The sequence below is a fragment of the Lycorma delicatula genome, chromosome 1 (genome assembly GCF_047948215.1).
Source record: "Lycorma delicatula isolate Av1 chromosome 1, ASM4794821v1, whole genome shotgun sequence".
NCBI classification, from domain to species: domain Eukaryota; kingdom Metazoa; phylum Arthropoda; class Insecta; order Hemiptera; family Fulgoridae; genus Lycorma; species Lycorma delicatula.
Genome location: NC_134455.1, coordinates 61,164,077 through 61,184,431, shown reverse-complemented (window position 1 = coordinate 61,184,431; position 20,355 = coordinate 61,164,077). Strand labels below are relative to the sequence as shown.

The following is a 20,355-nucleotide window of genomic DNA, read 5'->3' as shown; positions in this document are numbered from 1 at the left end:
GATGAAGAAAGAAGCATTTGGAAAAATGTAGCTAAAAGAAGAAACAAACTTATAGGCCATATGTTAAGGCAACCTGGAATAGTCGCTTTGATATTTGAGGGACAGGTAGATGGGAAAAATTGTGCAAGCAGGTAACGTTTGGAATACGTAAAATAAATTTTTAGGGATGTAGGATGTAAGGAGTATACCGAAATGAAATGACTGGCACTGTATAGGGAATCTTAGAAAGCTGCATCAAACCAGTCAAATGACTGAAGACAAAGAAAAATATTTCTTACAGAAATCTTGTATATAATTTTACATATTTTTTTTATTTATTTATATATAAAATTTATGCAAACATGTGTAATATAAAATAGTACAATAAAATACTAATATAATAGTATAATAAAAAGAATGTGCAGTATTATGTATAATAAATTTCTTATTCAGCTCAACTCATCTTACAAATCAGTTGTTTAACAGCTGATTTTTGAAGTCAATGGTTCTGAGATTCAAATCCTAGTAAAAGTTAGTCACTTTTACGTGGATTTGAATACTATACAGTGGATATTGGTGTACTTTGGTGGTTGGGAGTTCAATTAGCTACACGTCTCAGGAATGGTTGACCTGAGTCTGTACAAGATTCAGGTCAACCAAGTCATTGACCTGATTACATGTCATATAAAACCATCATTTCATTGGTCATGGGGGGGGGGGGGTGCTTATTGTTCAGATTGCAACATACATATTAGGAAAAATAAAGAAAAAGATTTCTGATTAGTAATAAAAAACTTTTTTGGTGGGAGAAAAATGTTTTTTCACTGAAGTTTTTGTTTTAAAATTATTTTGTAAATTTAAATTACTTTAGTTTGTTATTGTTTGGTTCAAATATTGGCCTGATGTGAATTTTTTTAATTTTTCTTTATTTGTTAGTAAATGCTAGAAAAATACTAATTAATTAATGTTCTGATTTTTGGTTCCAGTAAATGTTCCTGACTTCCAGTTATTACTTTCTTTGACCGAGTGTCTAGCTAAAGAGGGATTGACCTTAGATTATACTTTAATTTGTACTGATAACCAAAATTTTCAGCTGGAGAAACAATTGGAAAAACTTATTTATAGTCATAAATTTGAAATTGCTCACAGCTTTTCTACAATTGCTGGACTTCCTCATGGCCCTATATTGACTGTTGAGGTAATCCTAATTTCATTTAATAGTATTTTTTTTTATTCATTTATCAGTTGGCATTACTTTGAAGATTAGTTGTGCTTCAGTTCATGGGTAGTATTATAAACTATGTCCTTGCAACCTTAAGGTTCATTACTTGAAACATCTCAAGGAATAGCATCCTAAAGTTGAATGATAGCAGGATGAAGTGTTTGATGGCAATATCACATAGAATCTGATATCTATGGATCACTAAAGTAAAACTACACTAGATGCAAATTCACAGCATGCAGTTTGCATTTATTATTTGCTAATGTTACTAAGTCAATGTCAGTTTTAAAAAATAATGCTTCATTTCATTACTTTTGTTGCAGTGTAAACAAATATGCAAGTAAACAACTTTTCTTTGAGTATTGCTGGATTGTTAAATTTTGTTTTGTCTGCAACTGATTTTGTGTAACAGCTTTTTACATTTAATTTATAAGATAATGCTTTTGTTATCTTTTTTTTTAAAGTTAATAATTTAAACTGTTCAATGTGTTATAGTGGAAAGAAAAAGCAAAATTAAAACCTCAAATTGTATGTGACAATAAGTTCTGGGAATCATGCGATGCAGCTTTTATTAAAGGTGATTTATCATCAGATGATGCTATTTTGTTCTACTCTGAACAAGCAGATTTATGCAAGTCTCCCCAAGAAAGGTAACTAATGTTTTGAAATCAGTTTATAATTAATCAGATAGTTATTTTTTTCTTTTTAAGAAAGTATTTTTATGAATTTCAATAGAAGAAACTGTGTGATTGCAAGAATGATTTTAGGTGGTAATACATTAGTGTACGGGGTAGAATACAAATTTTCAAGAATATTTTTTTTGTTATCTTCCCTTTCTAGAACAGAGAAATAGTTTGAATTGTGGTTTGCAAATTAGGGAGTAAATGACTTCAAATTCTGGAATGGAAGTTTTAAATTTTTGATTAATTAAATGGTCCCTGCACCCCAAAATTAATACTTGGGAGAATCAGTCTTGTCTACTGACCATCATTATCTTCAGAAACTCAATTACAATTATTATAAATGATATAGTTGATGGAAAAAATTATAACAAAATGTTTTATGTAAATTACAGTTATAAAGTATAAAAATAATTCATGCCATGACCATTAATTCTTGGGCCAAATTAACATTGAGGCAAATGTCTACAAATAATCAAAAAAAATTATTCAAATAAATCACAAAAATTTCATGGTCTGTAATTATTTTTAACATATACCTTACATTTATTATAATACTCCTCCGCCAACCGCCATGCATCTGATTTTTTATGATTGAAAGTAAAACAAAACCATTTACAGATTAATGTGTGTATACCATTACTAAGAGGGAAGAGCAGGTGAAAATGAAATAATTATTTAAAAAAAAAGTGGAACCAACATCAAAATGCGCTAAAAAGTAAGAAATAATTTTATCTACTATTTAATTCCTTAGACGCTTGTTTGAATTGGCACCTGCTTCTACAAATTAATTTCTAGATATAATATAAATTTGTTTTTATAACATACTCTATATATATATATATATATATATATATATATATATATATATACTACATAAAAACCAGTACCAATATTATACATCATTGGAATTAATATTTATGTGCTTTGATTGCTTTTCTGTTTATGAATATTTCATATTTTTATGTATGTCATCTATAGGTCCATTCAAGTACCACTTAAGTATGATCATGTATTTCAGTGTGGAATTCTAGAAATTAATTTTGTAGAAGCAGGTGCCGATTCAAAAATGTGGATAAGAAATTAAGTATTTGGATGAAATTATTTCTTACTTTTTAGCACATTTTGATGTCGGTTTCATTTTTTTTTTTTAAACAATTATTTCTTTATTTTCTGTGTCTGATTAATAACAATGATAAATTATTCAGCAGAGTTGATGTGCTCCTTTTTGGTGATATAATGCAGCTGCCTCCTGTCAAAGACCATTTGTGTTTTGTTCAACCTCCTTGGTGTGAAGTAGGAATAAATTTGTGGCTTCAGTTTTCATTTTTGAACTAAAATAAGCATGAGACAAAGAAATGACATGGAGTTCATTGATTTATTAAATAACTTGCGTTTTGGCAAGATAACAACTGGCCAAATGGATATGCTTTGCAAACCCTTTAACAGACCTATAAGACCTATACGTTTAACAGGCAAATTGTAGATGGAAATACTGTAAGAATAATCCCAACTATTAAATTAATATGAATATAATAATTGATGAATATAATAATATTATGAGTGATATGATGTAAAAAATAAACAGGGTTTATATTATTAGCAACATCAACATGTGGGAAAACTTCCCCCAGGAATGTTATTACAGTAGACATCAATAAATAACTGTGTGGGCCTTTTACATAATGTACAGTTGGTAGAGGGTTCAAGAGGTATGTTAAGGTGTAATATATCGATTTCTGATTGTTTACTTAACAGCATTATGGGAATTTTAAAGAAATTCAAATGGCCTGCCCTATGAAGGCACCAAGTGGAAAGGGGTGAGTTACCAAAAGCTGTATTAATAAAATTTGATGATGAAGCAATGGGTATAAAAATGAAAGATTAAGATGGTTGTGTAACTATTACACCAGTGAGTAAAAGATTTTTTTGAATAAGAATTAATAGGAAAAAAGTTACATGCAAACATAAAAAAAGTATACGGATTGAATACATAACCTCTTTTTTTGAAGTCAGTTTGCGTCTAAAAAGTTTTTTCAACATCATGGTACCACTGCAAAAAACAGCTGTGTCAATTGCAACAAGATTTATTTCAATTTGATTAATAGGGAAAAGGTTATGCATAAACAAACATAAAAAGAAATACATGGGTCAAATATTTAACCTCCTTTTTCGAAATTAGTTAAAAATAAGACTAGAATAAAATTATTTTATCAATAATTGAGAATTTTTTTTAATTCACAGAACATTTTGTTATAAATTTGGCTAATGCAAATATTAAATTTAAAAGAAGTGTTAAGATATCTTTTTGCAGTATTTTTTGTATGGAAATTTCTAATTCTGCAAAAGAAACTTTTTATACTATAATGCAAAGTTGTATCTGTCATTACAAAGCATACAAAGAAGTATCATTGTATTGAAATCACTTAAACATCAATGCAACAATGTACAAATTGTTTCAGATAGCAGTGAAAGTGCCATTAGGGTAGAAGAATATAGGATATCTTATATGTAGTTCTTTTGTTGCAGGGATACAAATAGAAAAATTGTTTTCAGCATAGCATTTTTCCTCACTTAATAGAAAAGAAGACTCTTTAGGAAATATTAAGATGCGTGGTCTGCAGATGTCCATATTGAACCAGATTTTTTAACTATACTAAAAGCAACTCCTTGTAGTGTCAAGTGTTTACTACTTTGAGATGTAAATGTATTAAAACATGTGTAATTCACATCAAACTTATTTAGATACATTTTCTTTCATTTTGAATTTATAATTTTAATATTCAAACATTGAGATAAGTATAGTTATTCAAATGCTTGAGAATATAAGTGTTAATGATTATACAAATAGCATATTTGGGCAGAGCCTGATGAAATCAAGCATAACCAACCTTCTTCGGCCAACTGTGTACAAAACTTTACTCACAAACTCCTCTGAAACTATTTCACCAAATATTTTGAAATTTTGCAAACATTTTTTTAACTCTTCAGATGGATAATTTAATTCTTATATTTCTGTTATATAGGTCCCAGAGTTTTTATAAACTTTTTTGAAATAATTGATTATTTTTCAAATAAATTGATTGTTTATTTAACATTTAAAGTTATTTGGGGTATTTCAAAGTTGTTGATTTAAAATTTTTTTATCAAATTTCAAATGTTAATGGTAATGTGAATGATGTAGATAACCTTTAGAATATTTCCAAATTAGATTTGATGTAATAATATATTTTATAATGATATACATGAGGAAAGGTAACCTGATCTAAGATTTTACCAATGTTAGGTTTTTCCTTTGTAAATCTGTACCCTTTTTCACTCCTTAGATTATATTTTAAATGCACAAATTAGTATACTATGCTTTTTATTAATAGGCCTTAAATGAATGAGTACTGTATTATTTAAGATAATATGTGAATAATGTGTTAAAAATAATGTTGCTTTTATTAAAATGAAATTAATAATGTGATTGTTAAAGTTATTTAGTGACTATTCATATTACCGATTTTTCTGTTTTATTTTTATTTGTTTATTTTTTGTACATAATTATTATACATTTATTGTAACCATTTGTTGTGTGTGTTGCATTTTGCAGTTCAAATTCAAATGTATGTGCTCTCTTAACTGTGTGATACAATTGTGACATTTTTTTTTTTGTCTTCAGTCATTTGACTGGTTTGATGCAGCTCTCCAAGATTCCCTATCTAGTGCTAGTCGTTTCATTTCAGTATACCCTCTACATCCTACATCCCCAACAATTTGTTTTACATACTCCAAACGTGGCCTGCCTACACAATTTTTCCCTTCTACCTGTCCTTCCAATATTAAAGCGACTATTCCAGGATGCCTTAGTATGTGGCCTATAAGTCTGTCTCTTCTTTTAACTATATTTTTCCAAATGCTTCTTTCTTCATCTATTTGCCGCAATACCTCTTCATTTGTCACTTTATCCACCCATCCGATTTTTAACATTCTCCTATAGCACCACATTTCAAAAGCTTCTAATCTTTTCTTCTCAGATATTCCGATTGTCCAAGTTTCACTTCCATATAAAGCGACACTCCAAACATACACTTTCAAAAATCTTTTCCTGACATTTAAATTAATTTTTGATGTAAACAAATTATATTTCTTACTGAAGGCTCGTTTAGCTTGTGCTATTCGGCATTTTATATCGCTCCTGCTTCGTCCATCTTTAGTAATTTTACTTCCCAAATAAAAAAATTCTTCTACCTCCATAATCTTTTCTCCTCCTATTTTCACATTCAGTGGTCCATCTTTGTTATTTCTACTACATTTCATTACTTTTGTTTTGTTCTTGTTTATTTTCATGCGATAGTTCTTGCGTAGGACTTCATCTATGCCGTTCATTGTTTCTTCTAAATCCTTTTTACTCTCGGCTAGAATTACTATATCATCAGCAAATCGTAGCATCTTTATCTTTTCACCTTGTACTGTTACTCCGAATCTAAATTGTTCTTTCACATCATTAACTGCTAGTTCCATGTAAAGATTAAAAAGTAACGGAGATAGGGAACATGCTTGTCGGACTCCCTTTCTTATTAGGGCTTCTTTCTTATGTTCTTCAATTGTTATTGTTGCTGTTTGGTTCCTGTACATGTTAGCAATTGTTCTTCTATCTCTGTATTTGAACCCTAATTTTTTTAAAACGCTGAACAATATATTCCAATCTACGTTATCGAAAGCCTTTTCTAGGTCTATAAACGCCAAGTATGTTGGTTTGTTTTTCTTTAATCTTCCTTCTACTATTAATCTGAGGCCTAAAATTGCTTCCCTTGTCCCTATACTTTTTCTGAAACCAAATTGGTCTTCTCCTAACACTTCTTCCACTCTCCTCTCAATTCTTCTGTATAAAATTCTAGTTAAGATTTTTGATGCATGACTAGTTAAACTAATTGTTCTATATTCTTCACATTTATCTGCCCCTGCTTTCTTTGGTATCATAATTATAACACTTTTTTTGAAGTCTGATGGAAATTCCCCTTTTTCATAAATATTACACACCAGTTTGTATAATCTATCAATCGCTTCCTCACCTGCACTGCGCAGTAATTCTACAGGTATTCCGTCTATTCCAGGAGCCTTTCTGCCATTTAAATCTTTTAATGCTCTCTTAAATTCAGATCTCAGTATTGTTTTTCCCATTTCATCCTCTTCAACTTCCTCTTCTTCCTCTATGACACCATTTTCTAATTCATTTCCTCCGTATAACTCTTCAATATATTCCACCCATCTTTGTTTAACACATTATTAGATTTTAATTTATGTACCCCAAAATTTTCCTTAACTTTCCTGTATGCTCCGTCTATTTTACCAATGTTCATTTCTCTTTCCACTTCTGAACACTTTTCTTTAATCCACTTTTCTTTCGCCAGTTTGCACTTCCTATTTATAGCATTTCTTAATTGCCGATAGTTCCTTTTACTTTCTTCATCATTAGCATTCTTATATTTTCTACGTTCATCCATCAGCTGCAATATATCGTCTGAAACCCAAGGTTTTCTACCAGTTCTCTTTATTCCGCCTAAGTTTGCTTCTGCTGATTTAAGAATTTCCTTTTTAACATTCTCCCATTCTTCTTCTACATTTTCTACCTTATCTTTTTTTCTCAGACCTCTTGCGATGTCCTCCTCAAGAATCTTCTTTACCCCCTCTTCCTCAAGCTTCTCTAAATTCCACCGATTCATCTGACAACTTTTCTTCAGGTTTTTAAACCCCAATCTACATTTCATTATCACCAAATTATGGTCGCTATCAATGTCTGCTCCAGGGTAAGTTTTGCAGTCAACGAGTTGATTTCTAAATCTTTGCTTAACCATGATATAATCTATCTGATACCTTGCAGTATCGCCTGGCTTTTTCCAAGTGTATATTCTTCTATTATGATTTTTAAATTGGGTGTTGGCAATTACTAAATTATACTTCGTGCAAAACTCTATAAGTCGGTCCCCTCTTTCATTCCTTTTGCCCAGCCCGTATTCGCCCACTATATTTCCTTCCTTGCCTTTTCCAATGCTTGCATTCCAATCTCCAACTATTATTAAATTTTCATCTCCTTTTACGTGTTGCTTCATCTCAAGATTGCTTCATCAATCTCTTCGTATACACACTCTACCTCATCATCATCATGGGCGCTTGTAGGCATATAAACGTTAACAATCGTTGTCGGTTTAGGTTTTGATTTTATCCTTATTACAATGATTCTATCGCTATGCGTTTTGAAATACTCCACTCTCCTCCCTATCTTCTTGTTCATCACGAAACCTACTCCTGCCTGCCTATTATTTGACGCTAAATTAATTACTCTAAAATCACCTGACCAAAAGTCGCCTTCCTCTTCACACCGAACCTCACTAATTCCTACTATATCCACATTCACCCTATCCATTTCCCTTTTTAAATTTTCTAGCCTACCAACCTTTTTTAAGCTTCCAACATTCCACGCTCCGACTCGTAGAATGTAATTTTTTAATTTTCTGGTTACCCCTTCCTTAGTAGTCCCCACCCGGAGATCCGAACGGGGGACTATTTTACCTCCGGAATATTTTACCAAGGAAGGCGCCTCCATTATTGCTATCTGAAAATGCAGAGAGCCACATTTTCTTGGAAAAAAAGCAGCTGTAGTTTTCCATTGCTTTCAGCTGCGCAGTACTCAGAGGACTGAGTGATGTTGATACGGCCGTTTAAGTCATTGTGACTCACGCCCCTAACAACTATTGAAAGAGCTGCTGCCCTCTTTCAGGAATCATTCCTTAGTCTGGCTCTCAACAGATACCTCTCCGATATGGTTGCACCTTCGGTCCAGCTACTCTGTATCCCTGAACACTCAAGCCCCCTCACCAACGGCAAGGTCTCATGATTCATAGAGGAGGAATTGTGATATAGGCAGTGTATATTTTTACATTTTGTAATGCTATTTATTGATTTCCTGAGTTTACTTGTTATTATTTGATTAACAAATTATATTTCTACTACTAGGAAATTAGTAGTTTGTTATATTCCAATTTATAAATAAATCATAGTTAATTGTTTTTATTTAATATTATATTGTTTCGTTTATACATGTATACGCATGTGTTCATGTGTGCATACATATATATTTGTTGCATGTGTGTTTATCAAAAAATAATTTTTCATGATGATTTCTTGTTTTGATTTTTTTAGATACTTATTATTAAAATATGCTCTTAAATGGCTGAAGTCAAAACCATTAAATGATTCAACAAAATATCAGGAGTTATTATTACTTTACAGTATGTACATGTGCTTTCTCCAAGAAAGTTTTAATATTGAGGTAATAAGACAATTTCATTTTGTTTTAAGCATCAGCAGTTTGTAATTTTGAATTTTTAATAAACTGCACTTCATTAGACTTAAATATGTTACTGTATTTTGTTCTGTCACCACTCGACAATAAAATGGAAAATTCTCATATTTTTTTATTTTTTTTAAATGTTTTAACCTGGCTGAAAGATTTTTTTTTTGTTAAATATGAAAATTCTGTATGCAACTGTTTTAGACTATTCACAACTTTTGATGTAAATCATTGCAGTAGGAGTATCATTAATGTGGTTGAAAGGGGAATGATTCCGTTCATTGTTTAGCTTGATTCCCCATTGTTTAGCTAATGTTTCTATACATTTATTGATTGATAAAATATAAAAATTGAAAAACAAGAAAATGCTAAAAAAAAATTACTTTTATATACTAAGAAAGTAATATATATATATATAATAAATTAGTAAAGAAACAATAATAAATAATAATTGTCAAATAAAAAATACTTGTCAAACACTTAAATAAGTTTGTTAAACGATGTTTTTGAATTAAGATATGTTTTTGAAAATACAAATAACTATTGTTTTAGATGGTTCCAATTAAACATGTAACTTAAGCTTAAAAATATCTAAACCACTGTAACCTCCAATTCTAATCATCCACTACAGCCTTAATACATGCCTTTTATGTAGGATGAATGAAATAAAAATTTTTCTGAAGTATATATATATACATATATAAAACAAAAGCTATTATTCAGAAAGTAACTTCAGATTCATTAAAAAAAAAAGTCAATTGATAAAAAAAACAATCTATTATTTACATCATACTTTTCTACATAATTGCTGTCCAAATTATGGCACTTGTTAACAAGTTTTTGAATACCCTCATCATAAAACTATACTGCCTGTGAATTTAGTAACACTGTTGTGGTGACTGTAAAGATGTGATCTTGGTTGATTTTATTGAAAGAGGTGTGACAATTAACACTGAAACTTACTGCAAGACGTTGAAGAAATTGTGAAGAGAAATACAAAACAAATAACAGCATGCTGAGTTCAGGCACTGTTTTACTTCATGACAATACTCGTTCGCATACTGCAGTACGCACTCTATGCCAAATCAAGTTGTTTAACCATCTACCATACAGCCCTGATTTGGCTTCCAGTAATTTTCTGTTAAACATTTTTTTTTAAATGGGATTTTTAACCTCCAAGTGTCCTTTGAAGTAGACCTCATGCCAAGTCACTGAAAGTTCTTTAAACTTTGAATACCAAATATTTAGGATAACAGCAATTATGTCAAAATCATTTTTTTGAAGAGCGATAATTTCAACTTACAGTACCTATCTGAAGTGGGTTGTCTAGACTGGAATTTGATTTTCTTACAACTAACATGCATATTTCGACCTTGAATTTGGATTGTATGGTGAGAAGTATGTAAGTTTTGTTTGAAAAATGTTTAATCTAAATCGATATTTGACTTCTAAATGACCTTTAAATTTGACCTTGTGCCAAAAATGAACATATATATATATACATACATATGGGGTGGTCTTTGGTCAGATGTAAGTCTCAAACCAAACCTTTTAGTTCTACACTGTGAATAGGTGTACTCTGGTGCACTCCTATCTCTGGATTCGTACTCCTCGATGTTATCCTTATTTAAATCACTTGTGGAACCATCTATTTTAGGTAACTTTTCTAGTGGAATTGACACTGGTATGTCTGGACCATGAGGAACAAGGCATAAAGCAGATGGCATATTTAGGTAGACGATTCTTTTTTTATTCTTCAAATTGAAACCGTGAACACTAATCAAACAAAAGTAACAATTATTGGTATCATTTTGTGGCTCTCTCCACACCATTGGAACTACAAATCTGAACACTTCTTGTTTATCCTTTGACCACTGTTTAAGTCCTTCAACACATGTCTAGCAAACATATTGGGGTCCAAGTTTTGTCTTGATCTTCTATTTTCACCCCTAAATATGTGAGGTGTACTTGTTGAACAAAACCTGTTATATTTCTTTTTTTCCTTTCCACCATTAATCACCACAGAATCTACAAAACGAACTACAAAAAGAATCTGTAGAATTTTTGGAGCCACTTGAAGCCATTTTGAAAATGGAAAGTTTGCTTTAGGGCTGAAAATATACTTTCCACTGACAAAAACATGTTTGATCATGGAGGACGGAAAAAACTCAATTTATGCGTGCTGATGGTTGAAACAGCACTGACAGTAGTTGCATGGTGTATGAGTGGCACGGATAGCTGCCAGTGAACATGTTACATCTTGTTAAGTTTTGTCACAACCTGTCAACCAAGTTCTTCCATATAACCCCCCCCCCCCCGTCATTCTCTTCAGACACTCTACTGTTTAGCTATAAGATTGCATAGTATAAGCCAAAAAAGTGAATGAATATATTATATTGATTTATTATAAAACAAAAGAATGTCTTATGTCTGTTTTATCTCTGTTTGTCACATTTTTGCAATTTTACAAATTTTGAAATTGCAATTTGCAAAAAATCCTGACGTGATGGAAAAAAAATGAAATTTATTTTTGGATTCAATGCTAAAAAATATGTAGAAATCAATTATCAAAAGTTAAAAAACATTCCACTACCCGAATTTTTGCAGGCTTGTGTTATCAAAGTATTGAGTTTGCTGTAATTTTGTACTGTTTTTTGAATAGGTTATCGAAATACTTCCTTCTATAAATTTTAACTGTAAGAAACTTCATCAAAAGAGATAAAAAATTTAAATACATTACATGAAACTCATCAATGAAGTATATATTCTAATACAGTAAAACGGTTCTTTTTGGATATTTAACATATAAGAATTGTGTAAAAAAAAGTTTTTTGATGACAAAAATTTATTTAAAAAAACTGCTATGATGCAATTTTTCAGTTGAAAAAAGTCATTCAATCATTTTTTTTTTCATTCAATATATTTAACCCTTGCACAATTTTTTTTTCAAATTTGATCAGTGCATATTTTTATGTATTAAATGCTAGACTGATATAATGCTGTAGTTCTAACATTTATTAAATATGTATTTAGTAACCTCGCTTTAAGGTTATGAAATAACCATATTTTTAAGACAAAAAACATATCTGTAGTTTATAAATGCAAAAATTTAAATCTTCTAAATTCTAACCTATAGAAAACCTTAAAGCTTATATTTTTTAAAATTTCAGATTGCTATTGAGGAGTCTAGCTTTAAACCATTAAAGTGCTTCAGGAAGGACCTTATAACAACTGACACAATAGAATGGTTTAAAAGAAAGTCTGTAAAGTCCTTAACTAGCATCCAAATTAATAAACTTGATTTATTAATTGGTAAGCTTCTTGAAGTTGGAGATTTGGCAACTGTGTGGTGTTTAGAAGCAGTTTTCCATTATAAAACAAAAGTAAGTTAACAACATTAGTAATTATTTTCATACATATGTATATATATATGAAAATAGTCTTCATATATTGAAATTAATAATAATCACAATATAAAAATGAAACATTTTTATTTCAGATACCAGTTTTAATTAACAAACTGTTAAATAAAATTTAAAGAAGAAGAAAATTTATTTAAGTTGATGCACTTGCTGAATAGTTACAGGTTGACTGCTTGCATCTACTTAGTCTTGATATGATAGATAACATGAAAATATTTATAATGAATTTACAAACTCATTATAAATATCTTATAAAGGTTTGAAAAGGCTATTTATTCTTTCAATTTAATATTATATAGGATGTCCGGGCTAAAGGTATCCAAAAGTAATGGCCTATATTTACAAAACCAGTTGTCATAATTTCTTAAACATAGGCGTAATTGATAGAAAATATCTCCAAGATTTGTTCAGTTTACTCTCAAGTTCAGCAGAATACGCATGTACAGGCAAGCAGAGTCACCATGCAATTGTAGTTAGTAGTAGTCAGTCAAGATCTGGATCCCACAACAGAAGGTTCATTGTGTGCTTTGGTTAGCAAAGTCTAAATCAGTTACACAAATTCAACAATATGTATGAACTGAATGGAATGTCAATCCTCCTAAATCCAAGTCTCTTCGTTAGTGGGATATGACTTTAACAGATTGGGAGCTTGGTTTCATAAACTGGAAATCATCCAAAAGTTTCAGTTAGTGAAAAGACTGTGGATCATTGCCTGAGACTGTGTAAATGTATTCATTGACTATCCTGGAAAGTCAGTTAGGTGGGCTAGTTATGAATTACAAATTCCTCATTCCATTTTTCACAGAACTGTTCATAAGTGGCTCCATTTGTGAGCATATGAGTTACAACTCCTTCATTACATTAAACCAAATGATTGCTGCCTATGATATCAGTTTGCTGCAGATATAATGCACCACATCAAAAGCAATCCTGATTATCTTAATAGTTTGTTATTTTGTGATGAGGCAACCTTTCATACCTGCAGGGATTAACAGACACAGTTATCGAATTTAGGGCACTTAAAACCCCCCATCAGCAATCAAAAATGAAATGGACATGCTGAAAGTCAACATCTGATTAGGACTGCACAAAAATGGGCATAATTGGTTCATTTTTTTTTCATGGAGCTCACTGCGAGAGGACACACATACCTTGACATGCTTGAGAAATTTGCTGTTCCTCAGATTTCTGCAGGTTTCAGTTTCCAACAAGATGGTGCTTCACTACACGTTCATCAAGATATTACTATGTTCTTGAACAGCACTTTTCCTAAAGTTGAATCAGACGAGGAGGTCCAACTGTGTGGTCACCTAGATGTCCATATATCACTCCTTGAAATTTTTTGCTTAGGGATTTATTAAAAGTTGAGTGTACCAAAGAAAAGTTTGAGATTTGGACGATTTAAAACTGAAAATTGTTGATGCTGTTGGTCTGATAATGTCGCAGATACTCCTAACATCTTCTTTTTTTTTACCATTTTTAACCACACAGGGGCAACCGATAATCACCTAGAAGATGCTGCCTTGGTTGGCCCTGAGTGACGTGGCTGTAGAATAACCCACCCTAGTGTATACAACTAAAACTGTTGCCCTGCCAATGGGGGTCCCTCCTGGTTCATTGAGACATCATGACAACTGTATCCAGTTGCCCGGATGCCTCTCTTCAGAAGAGCTGCCCTTCCCGTCCCTACAACCTAATCAGAGTCCGGGTATGCACCCTCATGCATACCCCCTCTGAATTGCATGCCCATCTCACATAACTTGAGGGTCCTTATTGCATCATCGGAGTGCTCCAATCCAACCACTCTTGTATGTGGATGGACTAGAAACGCCCTCAGCAATGAGGCTGCCTCCCTTGTCCCTACATGTGTCCACGATTCGACCCCTGGTGACCTTATTTTTTTCACCAGTCCTAAATTATCATACACACCCATCCACACATCCAGATAATTACACCCTGGATATTAGACATCACAGTCTAAAGCTCAAATCAGTGATGATGGAATTAAGACCCAATAGGATAACAGCAGGAAAAAACATGAACAAATGTAAAGAAAAATAGAAAAACCTACATCTAGACACAATAAAATGACAGGGATTTCATGAGTCCCATATAGACGGTCTACCCGACAAAAGTTCATGCCCAACAAGTAGGCAGCAATAGACAGCCCATGGAAAGAAATATATCAATGAACAAAACTTAACCTAACATAGAAATAAGAATGAAAACACCTATAAAACCAACCTCATAAGTCCCTCATAGGACGGTCTACATGACAAAAGTTCATGCCCAATAAAAAGGCAATAGACAGCCTGTGAAAAGAAAAATATCAATGAACAAAACTTAACCTAACATATAGAAATAGAACGAATACACTTATAAAACCACCATTCACATAGTTTTCAAAGAATAAAAGATTTACCACCATGTATGTGCGGCACAAAAAAGGATTGCTAAAGAACCCACTGCCCATGGAAAACTCAGTCTTGAGTAGGTCAAGGCGAAGAGGTAAACAGAAGTTAATACACATTATAATGCAAGAAGAAAACATCAAGAAAATTAAAGAACACTAGGTACAGCAAAATTCCAAGACACAGTGAAACAACAAAAGAGCTAATAAAATCCATGTTCTGTCAGACATAAAAAAAACGCATGACGTCGTATTACGCTAAAAAATAACAGTTATAACGATAAATTCATGGCTCCTTAATAGATGACAAATGACAAGTACATATCAAAACCTAGTCTAACACAATAAATGATAAACACCAGCAGGCAATAATGCACAACAAGAAGTACAATAAAATCACGTTCTCATATCGTAGGGTAAATGATATCAGTTATAACGATAAATTCATGGCTCCTTAATAGATGACAAATGACAAGTACATATCAAAACCTAGTCTAACACAATAAATGATAAACACCAGCAGGCAATAATGCACAACAAGAAGTACAATAAAATCACGTTCTCATATCGTAGGGTAAATGAGACACAAATGGCAAATAATATACAATTACAAAAAAGAAAACTTAACACAATGAATTTCAATATCGACAGTGGTGACTATAGTAATGCAATGATCCTCGTTTACACCGTCTGGAGTCCGTGAGCCCCATTGCCAATATCAACCACCAGTCTGGTCAATCAGGACCCCATTCCGCCATCTCTTCCAGTTTGGTCTTTAGGATGCCCATGATCAATCTGGACACTTCCTCCCATTGTCGTTGACCCCAGAGCATATGGCCCACCTTGTTTTCTGGCATCAGCCAGTCTAGCTCTTGTAAACAGTGACGACCCAGCCACCATTCACATCTATAAACCATATGTTCTGGAGTGTCTAGTTGTCCACAATAAACACAAAGAGAAGAGTTCCGACACTTGAACTTGAAGAGATACGTTCCATATTCCCCATTCCCCGAAAGGAACTGAGTCAGCAAATGAAAAACTGGGGAATCAGCAATCGAGTCCAAGCGCCTTTTCACAAAGCATCCCAAAGGTCTATTCTTGCAGTAGTAGCTGTCGTGCCGCCGTCTTTGTGGATCCATGCTGCATCCATATGAATTCTGTTTCCAGCCTCTTCACATTCTGTTTCTGGTCCAGTGCATCCACCCAGACCGGAACTGCATACATAAGTGATGACAGCACAGCTGCCATAATCAACCTCCTCTTGCTGGCTTTTGGACCTGCCTGCGCTGTCTTAAACCGGCCAATGTGTAATAACCATCTCGCAGCTCCTAAACACCTGGCAAGTGTTAAATTATGTCTGCTAATGATAATTTACTGATTACTGAGATGTCTGCTGAGCTACAAAAGATACACATTGTACTGACTAACCTACAACAAAAGTTGGTTAGTTTTTGTGTTTATTAAAAAAAAAATTAAGGTATATTAACTAGTTGAATTATACTTTTTTTATACTAAGAACTTCATGAGATCTTGCTCGCTCTGTGTGATGAATGATGTGCAAAATTTTTTAATGTATGAATTAAAATATTTAATGGAGTTTTTGTTTTATGTGATTGATTACAAGATGAATTTGTTTGTTGTCACTAAAGTTTTATATTTTCAATATAATTAGCATATATATATATATATATATATATATATATATATATATACATATATTTATATAACTACATGAGGATTTTGATTTTCACGAGTTATAAATATATATATATAAATATAGTATTTCTCTGAGATTTTATTTCAGTAACCCTTTAACTTAACTCTTTCTTTAACTTTCCTATTTTATTATTGTTGTCCACTTTTCATTAAAATGAATTGCAATGCTCGACACAAACATTTTTTTTTTTTTTAAATCTGTGTCTGACACTAACAGATTTCTTTTGTATATAAGTTTTTATTTTTTTGCTAACCTTATTTTAATTTTTTTTAAAAATAATTTATATTCATCATCCTTTGCAATACTATATTTAAATTAGAGAATTTTAAAGCATTATTTTTCTTTTTCATATCTAAGTGGCCATTATTTTCCTTTTTGTTATATATAATTCTTTGTTTTATTTTTATTTATCATATTGTATGAAGTTCCTACGAAGAGGTGAATCTTATAACGCTGATTATGTCTTCTCATTTGTAACTCTCTACTCTAATTTTTAGCTTGGCTCAAGGCTCATCAGCAGTTGTTACATGTTTTCTTCTATTTATTGAATTTTGCTTTTTTCTATCATGAAATATTACAAGTGTATTTACACCAAATGTATATTGATTTTGTAGGACCCCTAATTTCTGTACCAATACTTTATTTTTTTAGATTTAAAATAAATCTTCATTACTGTTTATCCATTAATTTAAGAATGTATGTTTCTTTATATATTTTCATACAAGGGGATTATTTTCAGGATTCTCTTATATTGGATGGTTGCCTTGGATTAGCAGAAGGCGAATATTCTCCTAGTAACCTACCACAGGATGTCACTCAATTATTATCAGATAATTCATCTTTATCAAAGATTTGTTATTCTCCAGATTCTTTCTCATCTTCACTGTCGAAAAGTAAGAAATCCATGATTATGTTTTTAGAGTGTTCATTAAGTCTAATAAATACCAGGAGAACAGGTTAAAACATTATTCATGTGGTAAAACTGTTTTTCTGCTATAATGACATTCTCTTCATCTTGGAGACGTTTGATCTTTGGCATCATCTTGAATTTTCAACCTGTAAGAATTTAGCATTATTTAATAATAAGTATTGATAGTATCAACATATCAATAGATGTTATCATATCAACACAATATTTTCAAATATGTTATTGTACGATGGATCATCAATGTTGCTAACCATCAAATTTGTGTACTGATCTTTTGATAAAATTTAAAAAAATTGAAACAAAAAATATTTAATTTAAATTCTCATAACATATTCAAGATGTATGGTTCATCAGCATCAAGTCGGTGATTTTTTAGATAAATGGAGAGAATAAAATAAGGGAAATAAAAAATGCCCTTTTGAATATCTCAAGAATCAATAACTGATAAAAAAATCTTAGATAAAATGTATCCATTGAGCTATTCTGATTGAAATGAAATCATCAAAATCAACCCAATTTTTCTTGAAATATGTTGAAAAGGTAAAATAATTACAATTTACCTGAAAAAATTTCTTTTTTTTATAACTTCCAAATCATTTATCTAATATTGATAATTGAAATGCAAAACATTTCAGTTTGAAGTTTGATTTGATTTCAGTTTTAAGAGCAATTCACATTTATATTCTATATAAAATTGTGGTGTTAATATTGTTTTTGAGCCATTATATATGATGATTTTGGTGACCTGAAACAACACAATCATTGGGATGTAGCTGTTTCATTGTAGCAACCTATTGTAGCTGTGTAAGTTCGCAAAAGAACTTTGGATATCTCTTTATTAATCTCTGAAAAAGTGAATAAATACACAAACATGGATAAATATATGCAAGGGTGTATATTATATGAAATATGAACTATCAAAACACATTAGATTAGTTAAACTTACCTTATTATCTAATTACTGTGTTTTGCTGGTCTGTATTTCATGCAATTTGAGTTTTTACTAGTTTTTATTAGCACAGTGATCAGAATGTTACTGAATTATTTGAATATCAAAAAAAAGTATATATATATATTTTAAATTCTATTAATGTATGAATCTTAAAAAGATTAATTTCAATGACATATATATCCAACTGTTACTTATATTTAGTTTTTGTTTATAAGAAAATATGGAATGCCTATTCAGCTTATATTTTTTTAAAGAATGTGGCAAGTTCTTCTTTGAACGTACAATGTAAAGTAGAATAACTAATTTTCATACCATATTAGCAAACACATATTGTTTATAACACGAATATTACAGTGAATCTGGTTGTTGTCTATTACCAACAAATTAAATATACCTTTTGTTATGGCATATTTAGTGATTTTAAATTGATTAATAAAAATTTTGATTATATTACTGATATAAAATTATGTATTTATAAAGTGCTTAAAAATGGTTACAAATAGTCATTCTAAAGAATTAATTACTTATTGTTAGCAGTATTACAAAATAAAAGTCATATATTCACTGGAAAATAAAGGATGATAATAAAGATGAAGGAGCAAATTAATAAGTGGGATATGTGTTTCCAAAGAATCTATTTAGTGCAACAATATTATATTGGAAGTTCCATACAAGATCTTAATTGCATTAAAATGTTGAAAAAGAGTGAAAATTTAACATGCTACTAGAGGATTACAAATAACCAACAGATTAATACAACAGAACCTCTAACTCATATCAAAGTGGGTTATCTAAGTAAATAGTAAAAAAAAAACTTTAACCCAATGGTTGCTCTCTTGTGTGGAGTTTCTGATTTCCCTGCCACTGAGCTTCTCCCCATTTTGTGGATAAAAAAGTGCTCTCCAGATATGGGAGTACTGGAGAAATAAAATACCCAAGGCTGACTAAACTCAGAACTGCTGCTTTGTAGATAGAAGTCGGCTTTTCAGTCATTAGGAGAAGAAAACCCAAATAAAAAATTACTTGGTTGGTAGTAAGTTGGTACAGGCATGGGCTAGCATTAACATCCTATACAAAAATAACTGGTTTTCCATGACCACCTTGGACCACAACAGAATTGTTTTTTATAAAACAGATACAAAATGATAATGGCAAAAGGAGAATGAATGTAAGCTACAAATTGGAGGACAGAGAAGGATGGCCTTTAGGAGAGAAGAGAGAAGGAGCAGAGGGGTGTTGTGGAGTAGGCCCAGGCTCTTCGAGGCTGAAACATCATAAAAGAAAAAAATTGACTGCCCAATTCGTGAAATGTCCAGATAAAAACAATTGTTTAGTTTTTTGGTTTTTTTGTCTTCAGTCATTTGACTGGTTTGATGGAGCTCTCAAAGATTCCCTATCCAGTGCCAGTTGTTTCATTACGATATACCCCCACATCCTATATCCCCAACAATTTGTTTTACATATTCCAAACATTGCATTGTTTTTTTTATTCTCATAAAAATAATTTTTATAACAATTGTAAGCGTTATACTATCCACTCTGTTAGAATAAAAATTTATCAAATATATTAAATAAAGTGAGAAAAGGTATAATAACTTCATTATTGACTGTGAAAAAATAAAATAATTGAACATTTAAACATTTTCCTTTCTAGCTAAAGAAAAATTAAAACTAGGGTCATTTGAGTTATTTTCACATTTTTTGGATGG

The 20,355-nt window shown here is 31.3% G+C and overlaps 1 protein-coding gene across 1 annotated transcript in view; it reads left to right on the top strand.

The window, feature by feature from the left end:
• Nucleotides 1-20,355, top strand: part of LOC142317519 (spatacsin-like) — a 185,104-nt gene that overhangs the window by 151,032 nt on the left and 13,717 nt on the right. The window contains exons 26-30 of the mRNA XM_075354080.1: nucleotides 966-1,177; nucleotides 1,697-1,851; nucleotides 9,067-9,196; nucleotides 12,388-12,600; nucleotides 17,506-17,659. Coding sequence (XP_075210195.1) covers nucleotides 966-1,177; nucleotides 1,697-1,851; nucleotides 9,067-9,196; nucleotides 12,388-12,600; nucleotides 17,506-17,659 — 864 coding nt within the window. The remainder of the gene's footprint in view (nucleotides 1-965; nucleotides 1,178-1,696; nucleotides 1,852-9,066; nucleotides 9,197-12,387; nucleotides 12,601-17,505; nucleotides 17,660-20,355) is intronic.